Source organism: Myotis myotis, unplaced genomic scaffold (genome assembly GCF_014108235.1).
Source record: "Myotis myotis isolate mMyoMyo1 unplaced genomic scaffold, mMyoMyo1.p scaffold_m19_p_24, whole genome shotgun sequence".
Classification (NCBI taxonomy): domain Eukaryota; kingdom Metazoa; phylum Chordata; class Mammalia; order Chiroptera; family Vespertilionidae; genus Myotis; species Myotis myotis.
This window is the reverse complement of record NW_023416329.1, coordinates 3865950-3878171: the sequence shown is the minus strand read 5'-3', so window position 1 is coordinate 3878171 and position 12222 is coordinate 3865950. Positions and strand designations below refer to the sequence as shown.

The window sequence follows — 12222 nt, the reverse complement described above, 5'->3', positions numbered from 1 at the left end:
GGAGTAGGGCGCCAGCGGTGGGCATTGGATAGAGTCTGTAACTGGACCTGCAGCGTTAGAGCCAGGTCTGGGTGGGGGGCATGGATTCAGCTTTCTGCCCTGCCTCCGTGCTCTGATCCCTGCACACCCAGAAGAGTGCCCGATGTGCCACAGTGCTAGGTGCTGGGCCCTGGGCACAGCTGTGACCAACACTGATCTCAATCTCTGTCCTCATTCTGGTCACGCAGCTGTGGGCACAGAGACCGTACAAGATAGATTTCAGAACTCGCGGACTGTTAGAGGGGGGAGGGAGGGCGGCTTGTTGGAGTGTGAGGGGGCTCTGGGGGGCAGAGGGCAGGACCATGCGGTCAGAGCATGCTCTGGATTTTACACGATTCGACCCTGAGTGACTGGAGGGCCTGGAGCACTTTGGCCACTCAGAGGGGTGCCCCTGACTGCTCTCCTGAGGACACTCCACCAGTTAGGAGGCCACAGCGTCCAGGCCAGGGTGGGTGCCGTGGCCTAAGGGGCAAGCAGTGAGATGGGGAGAAGAGCCAGATGCTGAACATATTGGGGAGGTTTTGCTAATCGGTCCACTGTGGGGTGAGAAAAAGAACTGATTTGAGGACAGTTTTTTGGCCAAGCAACTGGAGGAGGCGCTCACTGAGGAGGAGCGGGTGCAGAGGCAGTGGGAGCAGGCCGGGCTCAGCTGCAGGCCTTGAAGTCGGGGTACTTATTTAGTTGGAGTGGAGTCAAGGGATAGAGAGGCTGAGAGCCTGGATACTGGACAGGTTGCTGGTCTAGTGTCATGGGGGCGGGGGGCAGGCCAAACTTGAGGGCCCCGATGGGTGGGAGGCATTGGCGGTGAGGGGCCTGGGCCTGGAGGAGAAGTGAGGGTCGTGGGCTGTTCCATCTCCCAGGGGCCTTCTTTCCGACAGCATGCCCTGTGCTCCCGACGGAGGGCTGGGCGGGGGAGGTTTCCTCCCTTCCCTATGCACCGAGTTTGCTGGCTGAGCTGGAGGCATGGAAGCTGCAGTGCTGGGAGGTGTCTCTGCGTTTTTCAGAGAGGACACCAGGGCTCAGGGCATGTGTGTCTGCCCATAGTCATGCGCCTTGGGCGTAGCCAGGCCAGTCCCCCGAGTCTGGCTCAGCATCCCTCAGGCCTTGCAGGAGCTGCTGGCATGTGGAGGAGACGGTGCGTACCAGCTGTAGGAGGAGTGCAGGGTGAGGAGACGGTGCGTACCGGCTGTAGGAGGAGTGCAGGGTGAGGAGACGGTGCGTACCGGCTGTAGGAGGAGTGCAGGGTGAGGAGACGGTGCGTACCGGCTGTAGGAGGAGTGCAGGGTGAGGAGACGGTGCGTACCGGCTGTAGGAGGAGTGCAGGGTGATTAGACGGTGCGTACCAGCTGTAGGAGGAGTGCAGGGTGAGGAGACGGTGCGTACCGGCTGTAGGAGGAGTGCAGGGTGAGGAGACGGTGCGTACCGGCTGTAGGAGGAGTGCAGGGTGAGGAGACGGTGCGTACCGGCTGTAGGAGGAGTGCAGGGTGAGGAGACGGTGCGTACCGGCTGTAGGAGGAGTGCAGGGTGAGGAGACGGTGCGTACCGGCTGTAGGAGGAGTGCAGGGTGAGGAGACGGTGCGTACCGGCTGTAGGAGGAGTGCAGGGTGAGGAGACGGTGCGTACCGGCTGTAGGAGGAGTGCAGGGTGAGGAGACGGTGCGTACCGGCTTAGGAGGAGTGCAGGGTGAGGAGACGGTGCGTACCGGCTGTAGGAGGAGTGCAGGGTGAGGAGACGGTGCGTACCGGCTGTAGGAGGAGTGCAGGGTGAGGAGACGGTGCGTACCGGCTGTAGGAGGAGTGCAGGGTGAGGAGACGGTGCGTACCGGCTGTAGGAGGAGTGCAGGGTGGAGGAGACGGTGCGTACCGGCTGTAGGAGGAGTGCAGGGTGAGGAGACGGTGCGTACCGGCTGTAGGAGGAGTGCAGGGTGAGGAGACGGTGCGTACCAGCTGTAGGAGGAGTGCAGGGTGAGGAGACGGTGCGTACCGGCTGTAGGAGGAGTGCAGGGTGAGGAGACGGTGCGTACGGCTGTAGGAGGAGTGCAGGGTGAGGAGACGGTGCGTACCGGCTGTAGGAGGAGTGCAGGGTGAGGAGACGGTGCGTACCGGCTGTAGGAGGAGTGCAGGGTGAGGAGACGGTGCGTACCGGCTGTAGGAGGAGTGCAGGGTGAGGAGACGGTGCGTACGGCTGTAGGAGGAGTGCAGGGTGAGGAGACGGTGCGTACCGGCTGTAGGAGGAGTGCAGGGTGAGGAGACGGTGCGTACCAGCTGTAGGAGTGCAGGGTGAGGAGACGGTGCGTACCGGCTGTAGGAGGAGTGCAGGGTGAGGAGATGGTGCGTACCGGCTGTAGGAGGAGTGCAGGGTGAGGAGACGGTGCGTACCGGCTGTAGGAGGAGTGCAGGGTGAGGAGACGGTGCGTACCGGCTGTAGGAGGAGTGCAGGGTGAGGAGACGGTGCGTACCGGCTGTAGGAGGAGTGCAGGGTGAGGAGACGGTGCGTACCGGCTGTAGGAGGAGTGCAGGGTGAGGAGACGGTGCGTACCGGCTGTAGGAGGAGTGCAGGGTGAGGAGACGGTGCGTACCGGCTGTAGGAGGAGTGCAGGGTGAGGAGACGGTGCGTACCGGCTGTAGGAGGAGTGCAGGGTGGAGGAGACGGTGCGTACCGGCTGTAGGAGGAGTGCAGGGTGAGGAGACGGTGCGTACCGGCTGTAGGAGGAGTGCAGGGTGAGGAGACGGTGCGTACCGGCTGTAGGAGGAGTGCAGGGTGAGGAGACGGTGCGGACCGGCTGTAGGAGGAGTGCAGGGTGAGGAGACGGTGCGTACCGGCTGTAGGAGGAGTGCAGGGTGAGGAGACGGTGCGTACCGGCTGTAGGAGGAGTGCAGGGTGAGGAGACGGTGCGTACCGGCTGTAGGAGCAGTGCAGGGTGAGGAGACGGTGCGTACCGGCTGTAGGAGGAGTGCAGGGTGAGGAGACGGTGCGTACCGGCTGTAGGAGGAGTGCAGGGTGAGGAGACGGTGCGTACCGGCTGTAGGAGGAGTGCAGGGTGAGGAGACGGTGCGTACCGGCTGTAGGAGGAGTGCAGGGTGAGGAGATGGTGCGTACCGGCTGTAGGAGGAGTGCAGGGTGAGGAGACGGTGCGTACCGGCTGTAGGAGGAGTGCAGGGTGAGGAGATGGTGCGTACCGGCTGTAGGAGTGCAGGTGGCTCTCTGGTGGCATAGACGGGCAGTATGCAGTCTGCTGGGAGGATCGAGGTGTGGTGTCAGCCTGGGGCATGGGTGGGGCAGCAGGAGGGAGTGGAGGGGACTGAGGTCCTGCTTTCCACACTGAGGACAGCTTGCTGGCCCAGAGGGTAAGTGGTTTTAACATGTAGTGAGGATTCAGGGGGACCCCTGGCCTCAGGTACCCAGGGCCAAATGCTCCCACGGCGTTTCTGGATCATGGCTGAGGGCAGTGCTGGGGTGGACCTCGTGAGCCAGCCCAGCTGCCCGTGTGCCCCACAGCCCTTCCCCACCAGGCAGCGGCCGGGGCTGCGACAGTTGCTCTCTCGGCAAACCCAGCAGGGCAGGGTCTAAAACAGTATCTTTCTTCTTGATTTTTAAGACTTGAAGACGGTACCGCCGACCTGAGGAAACGAATGTTGCGGCTGGAGGAGGAGCTGGACCAGGAGAAGAAGAAGTACACGATGCTGCAGATCAGGCTGCGGAACTCGGAGCGGGCGCGGGCGGACGCCGAGAGGAGGAACCAGCTGCTGCAGGAGGAAATGGAGGAGTTTTTCTCCACCCTGGGCAGCCTGACTGTGGGGGCCAGAGGTGCCCCACAGTGAGGGAGCTCACTCCCTCCCTCCGCAGGGAGGGGGGGCTGTGAGGAGCCCCGAGCCCCTGCCTCATGGACATCGGCAGTGCCTGGTGCTCTGCAGCCAGCGGAGAGGGAGTGTCGCCTCGCAGCCAGGGAAGCCCGAGCCCCTCATGCCATCTGGCTGCTGCTGCTGTGACTGGCAGGTGCCAGAGACGACAGGCCCGTGGCCACCAAAACAGATGGCGCCTGGGATCTAAGTAGCGCCCCAGGGACACTGCCCTCTTTATTAAATTCTCTCTGCAAGTGGGATGCCTGGCTCCTTCTTTAAGGTCAAGCGAAGTGGGAGTTACCGAGTGACCTCTACGCTTTACCAGGATTGAGGTCCTCACGGTGTCTGCAGGTGGAATGCCAGTGGGTGGGAAGCTCCCTGAGGGGCACCCAGAGCTGCCACAGCTGTGAAGCTGGAGCTACACACATCCATGTGCTCAGCTCCATCCTCCCTGCGCTCGGGCAGGACCACTTCCTCCCCCCTCCCGCTCCCAGGGCTGGAGCCTGCACAGCGGTCCTGGGCCCCACCCCCAGCCCTGCGGGCCCAGGAGCCTGCTTCCGTCTGCCTGGCCAGCTCTGCTCCAGGGCCCAGGCCTCAGGCTGTGCCCATCTCCCATGCAGACTGCTGTCAGGTTGATGCTAATCCTCCCCAGTGCCCATTCACCCTCCTCCAGTTCCTCCTCCGTTCAAAGCTCCAGTTAGGGCCCTGGCTGGTGTCTCAGTGGTTAGAGCACTGGTCCAGGCACTGAAAGATCAAGGGTTCGATTCTCGGTCAATGGCACGTACATGGGTTACAGGTTTGATGCCTGACCCTGGTCAGGACATGTATGGGAGGCAACCAATTGATGTGTCTCTCTCACATCAATGTCTCTCTCTCTCTCTCTCTCTTTCTCTCTCTCTCTCTCTCTCTCTCTCTCTCTCTCTCTCTCTCTCTCTCTCCTCTTCCTCCTCCTCCCTCCTCCTCCTCTCTCCCTCTTTCCCTCCCTTCTGCTCTCTCTAAAAAAAAAGCAATGCAAAAAATATCTTCTATTGAGGATAAAAAAAAAAAGCTCCAATTAGGGCAAATCTTTAAGGAAAGCCTTTCCTTGGCGCCACATGCAGCCTGAGCCTGGCCAGAGCTCCGTGGCATGGGCCACAGGGGCGCCAAAGACACCCCTCCAGGAGGACAGCACTGGCGCGGGGCGCTGGCAAAGCCACCCCAGTGTCCCTTCTGCTGCCCAGTGTCCTTACACAGCACCTCTCATTCCCTGGAGCAGTCACTGCAGTGGGTTTTTTGGGGGTGGCGGGTGGTGAGGAGTGGGGTCACCAAAGTGCCCCAGTTTCCAAACATGATCTCTGGAGAAGTCTGAGGCCCAGAGCCCACCCACCTCGAATCAGGTCTAAACAGCACCATGTGGTGAACGCAGGGCCTCGCTGCCCAGGCAGCGCTGGCACTGCACCGGGCCAGAGCTCTGCTGGGAGCTCTGCTCAGGCCGCTGCCGTCACAACAGCAACTGCCAGGTTCCCCAGAAGGTGGAAGCCCTCCTCTCTATTTCAAGGAGAAACAAAATACGAGGTGACTGATTCCTCACAGCCGCACAGGAAGGTAGGAACTGGCCCTCACGCCCCTTTCAGAGGAGGAAGTGTGGACACCCATGTGTTCCTGAGTTCCACTGTCCTGGAATTCTGCCAGCTTTGACCTGGAGAGAAAATGCCACCAGGCTCTCAAAGGAATGGAAAATACCAAAGAGGGTTCATGAGTGGAAACGGAGGCCATCTGCCCTTAGCCGCTAACATTGGCAACGGGCTCAGCTGCCCACCAAGTCCTTTGTCAAAACCAGCTCATAAGCCTCATGTGCCACCTGCTGGCAAAACTAGGATCTTGCAAATGAATCCCATTACTCCTTATAAAAAAAAGTAATAAAAAAAAAATCCCATTTACATTGCAACAAAAAACCCACTTAGGAAAAACTTAACTAAGGAGGTAAAAGACCTTTACTCAGAAAATTATAGGATGCTGAAAAAAGAGATAGAGGAAGATATAAACAAGAGGAAGAATACCTTTTATGCTGTGTTCATGGATTGGTAGAATTAACATCTTTAAAATGTCCACACTACCCAAGGCAATCTATAGATTCAATACAATCCCTATTAAAACACCAATGGCATATTTCATAGACTTAGAATAAACTCTTCAAATATTCATATGGGATAAAAAAAAAGACCCTGCATAGCCTCAGCAATTTTGAGAAAGAAGAACAAAGTTGGAGGGACCACAATACCAGATATCAAGTTATACTACAAAGCCCCTGTAATCAAAATAACCTGATACTGGCACAAGAACAGGCACATAGACCAATGGAACAGAACAGAGACCCCAGAAATCGACCCAAACCATTACACTCAATATTTGACAAAGGAGGCAAGAGCATACAATGGAGTCACGACAGTCTCTTCAATAAATGGTGCTGGGAAAATTGGACAGATACATGAAAAAAAATGAGACTAGATCACCAACTTACACCATACACAAGAGTAAACTCAAAACAGACAAAAGACTCAAATGTAAGTCGTGAAACCATAAACATCCTAGAAGAAAACAGGCAACAAAATATCAGACATCTCATGTAGCAGAGTTTTCACGGATATATCTCCTAAAGCAAGAGATAATAATGGGACTACATCAAACTAAAAAGCTTCTGCACAGCAAAAGAAACCAGGATCAAAATGAAAAAGAACCCATTGTATGGGAGAACATATTTGCCAATGATACATCTGATAAGGGGTTAATTTCCAAAATATATAAAGTACTCGTACAGCTCAACAAAAGGAAGAGAAACAATCCAATTAAAAAAATGGGCAGAGGACCTGAATAGACACTTCTCCAAAGAGGAGTGTCTATTAAAAAATACAGATGGCCAAGAGACATATGAAAAAATGCTCAACAGCACTAATTATCAGAGAGATGCAAATTAAAATGATAGGGAGATATTACCTCACACCTGTCAGAATGGCTACCATCAGTAAATCAACAAACAAGTGCTGGTGAGGATGTGGATAAAAGGGAGCCCTAGTACACTGCTGGTGGGAATGCAGACTGGTGCAGCCATTATGGAAAACAGTGTGGAGTTTCCTCAAAATATTAAAAACGGAACTCCCATTTGACCTAGAAATATATCCTAAGAAGCCTAACACACCAATCAGAAAGAATGTATGCACCCTTATGTTCATCGCAGCACAATTTACAATAGCTAAGATATGGAAACAGCCCAGGTGCCCATCAGTAGATGAGTGGATAAAAAGCTGTGGTACATTTATACTATGGAATATTATGCAGCAGTAAAAAAGAAGAATCTCTTACCCTTTGAGACAGTATGAAGGGACCTGGAGAGTATTACGCTAAGCGAAGTAAGTCAGAGAAAGACAAGTATCACATGATCTCACTCACATGTGGAATCCAATGAACAAAATAAACTGATGAACAAAATAGAACCAGAGACATTAAAGCATAGAACAGACTGTGGAATCTCAGAGGGAAGGGGGGTGGGGTGAGCAGGAAGGGATCAACCAAAGAACTCGGGTGGAGTGGGTCAATGGGAGGGAGGGGGAATGGGACATGTGTAATACTTTCAACAATAAAGATAAATTAAAAATAAAATAAACTTCATGAAGTCAGTTTTATAAAACACATGAAGTCAGCCATTGCAGTAGCCCTGGGAGGGACTATTGCCCACCTCACCCGACAGGAAGCAGCCTGGGTTTGCGACTTGGACTTGCCCCCGAGGACCCAGACTCCCCTGAGCTCGGCTGACCTGGGTCCAGGAATCAGCAGACCCCGCCCTCTAGTCTAGGACCTGTCTGGCCAGGGCTTCTCATTCTCCTTTTAATCTGCTCTGACCCCTCAGCCACCCCCACTTTTCTCTCAAGACATTGTGATTCTTTATACTGCATGTCCTGCCCATGTTTCAAAGCTTTTCACCCCTGCCTCCCGCCACTCAGCCCTTAGCCATCCGAGCTTCGCCCGCGGTGCAGGTAGCGCTAATCTCACACGTGCGACACCGCACAGGTGTCCCCTTCTCGTTTCCGCTGTCAGCGAACTGACACTGCAGGGCGCCCGCAGCGGCGGGACCTCACGAGGGGGAGCTGAGGGGGAGCCGAAAGGCAGGAGGAGCCTCCGAGCAGGTGACGCGCAGGTGCCTGCACAGACTGCACGCTGGTCCGTGACCCGAGGGGACATGGGAAGCCTTCTTCCCGCACAAGCCCTCCCAGGGCCTGCACCCCCTCCGCCTGCTAACTGGTGCGTGAGCTTAGCCAGGGCACTGAGCCCCTTCCCATCTCAGGAGAGGACCGCTGTAGGCTGGGCCCTGAGGCCCATCACCACCTTCCAGCCCACTGGCGCCCCCTGCCAGGCACCCTCCCAACCAGAGGTCTGCGCAGAGCACTCATTCTCAGGACTACAAGTTCCTCTACCTTTAAATGACAATTCCTCCAAAACGTTTCATTTCCGGCCCCAGGTTTTAGTTTTATTTCCATTCTGTTCTCACGGCACACTCCGTGCCCATGCCGGGCATGGCTCATTCCTTGCCCATCCACTTTGAAAACCCTTGCCTGTCCCTTAACCTGGGAAATGCCTCCTCTCCAACCTTCCGTAGCCGGAGGCTCCACAAAACGCCGCAGCAGCTTCCCGAGCGCACAGGGCGGGAGTCCCGTTAGTCCCTCTCCTCTCTGCGCAGGGCTGGGCCTGAGCGCGCTCACTGATGAGATGAAATGTTAGACAGAAACCCAACATTTACAAAGTGCACTTGAAGTAACTTTTAAGTTTAAAATAACGTCCAGAGACACACTGGTATATTAGTTGTAAAAGCTAAAAAAGTTTTTTAAGCACAAACCAGTGCAATGGAACTTTCATTCCCATAAAGCCAGCGGGCCTTCCCGGAACACTGGCTAATGCAGCCCCGGAGCGAGACCGGTTCCTCCTCACTCGGTGCCGCGCCTCCCGAGGCCTGGCAGTGACCGCCGCAGCCGAGCGCTTGGCCATGCCGGACGGCGACCTGGCAGTGACCGCCGCAGCCGAGCGCTCGGCCATGCCGGACGGCAACCTGGCAGTGACCGCCGCAGCCGAGCGCTCGGCCCCTGGACAGTGAGCTCACCGCAGGGTCCCTACTGCCTTTGCTCAGCGCAGAGGTGCGAGTGCAGGGGGCGGGGCAGCGCGGATGCGGGACCATCTGAGCAGGAGTTGAGGGAGATGGAGTGTCAACTCCCAGAGCCTGGGCACAGGCAGCGGTGACAGTGGGAATGGACGGGCCAACCTGAAGCCCGGGTTTGGAAAGAGATGCTTTTTAAGTATTTATTCCCACTAAGTGGTCATGATGGCTGTTCTCTCACATGATTCCCAAGAACTAGGGCAAGGATGGTGAAGCAAAGTCCCTTAAGCAAAGGTTTCCGCAGTGATTTCAAGCACCAGAAAAGCAAGCGCAGATAAACCAGGAAACCGGAAAATGGTTTAGGCTCCTCAGTCTACAAAGAAACGAACCTAGGAAACCTGCCCCGGGGTCACCCTTCCACCCCACCTATAGGGCATCTTAAAATCGCCCGGGAAAACTTTTCAGCAAAAATTCGGATAATTTTCAATGAAAACACTTAATTTCATAGTGTTCATACCACTTTTTCTTTTTTATTTAAAATATTGTAACCAATGAACATACTAGATAACATTGTCTACATCCAGTGGTGCATGTTTCATGACTAGGGCATGAATGATAAAAACCACAATGATCTCAGCATTCCCTACAAAGTGCCCCATTTTGTTTGTCTAGAGGAGGGAATGGAACAGGGGGAGGAACGAGGAGTGGCGTTGTCCAGGGAAAACGCAAATGGCAGTTACCATATTTGGGTTTCAGGCGGTAACGCCTGCTGAACAGGATAAACTGTAATGAGAAAATAGATGTCACAGTTCAGGTAGACAGCTAGTTCAATTTAAATTCATCATTCGGCTAAAAGTTTAAGAGCTTCTCAAAAATATACCAAATATCGGGCCTACAAAAGTAATTTATTTCTTCGTAAAGTTTAGACTTAGTCCTTTTGTAAAATGTAAAGGATGGGCTGATGTCAGGAGCAGGTTTCTACTTGCAAAACAGACAGTAAAACGTCCGACAAGCACACCTAACGATTCCGAAGCTACACAGCAGGAGGTCTGACATGGAGTCTCTCTTACTGATGCCGGTATGTATTTCACATACTTACTGGTATTGTGTCAACACTGACTATCAAGTGTTTCACACACACTTATACTCACACCCAGTAAAGAGCTAACAGCAAGGGCTACGGCTTACTTGGGAAAGCATAGAAAATTAGTGTGAGGTAGTTCAATACAAACCTAATTTGTACGTTATTGTGAGAATAAAACATTGTGCAAAACTAATCCACAGGTAATAGTTCTTAAAATTCAGTAATGAAGAGAATCTAAACCAGAAATGACCAAAAAGTGTTACTCTTACTAGACTCTCCTAAGAGCACTTAACTAAGAGCAGTTAGTTTGAAATTAATTAGGACTTGTTTTCCTTATGAGTTTTCTAATCATACCCCAAACTATACATTTCTGCTTCAATGCCCTTTACCCCTTCATCTTTCTAGCTATTAGGAAAATTAGTTTTCCCTGATTCAGAAAAAAACCTAAGAGAGATGAGTAGAAACACACTCTATAGTAACAAGTAAAGGACAGAGTTGACATTGAAGAGGCTGCTAATGACAAGATGGTGGTTTGTCTTCTGTGAGTTTACTGGGACCTGGGGCTTCATGCGGTCATTCTACAGCTAATGCGACCAATGGACACTCACAAGCTACAACCGTGTTTCTGAGAACAGACTATGCTTTCACCTCAGTATGTGCAGGCTTTGCCTGGGCCACACCGAGTGGCTGGTGTGACCCATGCCGCCTGTGACCCATGCCGCCTGTGACCCGGAGCAACTCCCTGGCCTGCCGCCCACTCACTCTGACACCGTCACCTTCTCGGGCAGCACAGCAGGATGAGCCTGGGGGAAGCTGGCTGCTGTCCACACAACCCGCTCTCTGGGCGGCCAGGGGCTGGGTGGCAGCTGTGTTTCTCTGGGGAAGTCTGGTGTGATGCGTGTGCCTCTACCCCCCTGGGAGAGTGCGTGCCAGGAGCCACAGCCACGGAGGGTGCGTGGCAAAGCGAGAACTGTTCAGCTAACAGTAGGAACGGGCTGAGATGCTCGATGTATGTGTAGTGTAAGTAAGCAATCCCAACAATTATTTTACAAACGATCAGTACACATTAGAGGGTAACAGAATAGTAAGCAGGAAGAAATATGTAGAGAGAATTATAATTAGTGTCTCTTTCCTAACCTATAAAGTTGAGTAATAGATCTTGGTCAAAATAACTCTGACAGTAAGAAGATGGTGCATTAAGTGTATAACATTGAAAAACCAAAGTTTAAGGTAAGGTGGCTTTACATGAAGTACTGCCGGAAAGAAATCTTATTTGTAATTTCTGTTAAACAAACAAACAAACACAAATGTTTAAGATATTTTAAAGGTTCAAAAAGTTTTAAAAATAAAATGAACATGTATATCTTTACCTTAACAAATTTAAGAGGGAACGCTGTATTTAGATACTGCATTTTAAAACCCTAGGCACACAACATTTAACAGACTTTGTTTTCAAGAAAGAATTTAAGCATTTTTGTCTCCACTAACTAATGAGTTCATTTTCTCTGGATCAACTGAAACATGCTGGTTGGCAAGTGGGAGCTGGCATTTACAACAAATGATATAGTAACAACACCTGGTTTTCTTGCTTAACCAACATCTGTATCAACAGAGATGGCTTGTTAGCAATCAAACCTAAACTATGGGGAGCTTCTGAAAGCATGTCAGTTGTTAAAGTGCAATAGTGAAATGGTCTATCCTAGAAAACAGAGCTAGTTAACTGTCAAACTCATATACACAAAGGACACACTCATGCTTAAACGTCTCCACACATCCAATCCTGTTTCTACAAATCAGGGTGTTACAGTCTCAAAACTCTAATTTGCTAAATGAAATTAATGCACCATGTTGTATGAGTATTAAAGGGACTAATACAAAGGTTGACAGCTTCTAAAGAGACTGGAAATCATGACTTTAAACCATCAAAAACAAACTTGCTATTTCAAATTATATAAAAAGGTTAATGTATTTGAGTCCTAAATATTGCACAGTAACAATGATCACTCAAAGGAATTTTGCACTAAATACACAAATCACATGCCAGGCGAACTGGGAGACACTGCTGCGCTGCACCAGTGCCTGCTCCTGTTGCTCACAACTCCAATGAGCTTTCTGCTAGAACCTTGCCACGTACC

At 52.5% G+C, this 12222-nt stretch overlaps 1 protein-coding gene across 5 annotated transcripts in view; it reads left to right on the top strand.

Moving 5' to 3' along the window:
• Positions 1-4383, top strand: part of ARHGAP22 (Rho GTPase activating protein 22) — a 162695-nt gene extending 158312 nt beyond the window's left edge. For 2 of the 5 annotated variants that reach the window (XM_036355992.1, XM_036355993.1), the window contains exon 10: positions 3638-4383. In XM_036355992.1, coding sequence (XP_036211885.1) covers positions 3638-3860 — 223 coding nt within the window. In that variant the 3' untranslated portion in view covers positions 3861-4383. The remainder of the gene's footprint in view (positions 1-3637) is intronic. The other 3 variants (XM_036355994.1, XM_036355995.1, XM_036355996.1) reach the window with 3 other exon arrangements.
• Positions 4384-12222: the final 7839 nt, after the last annotated feature.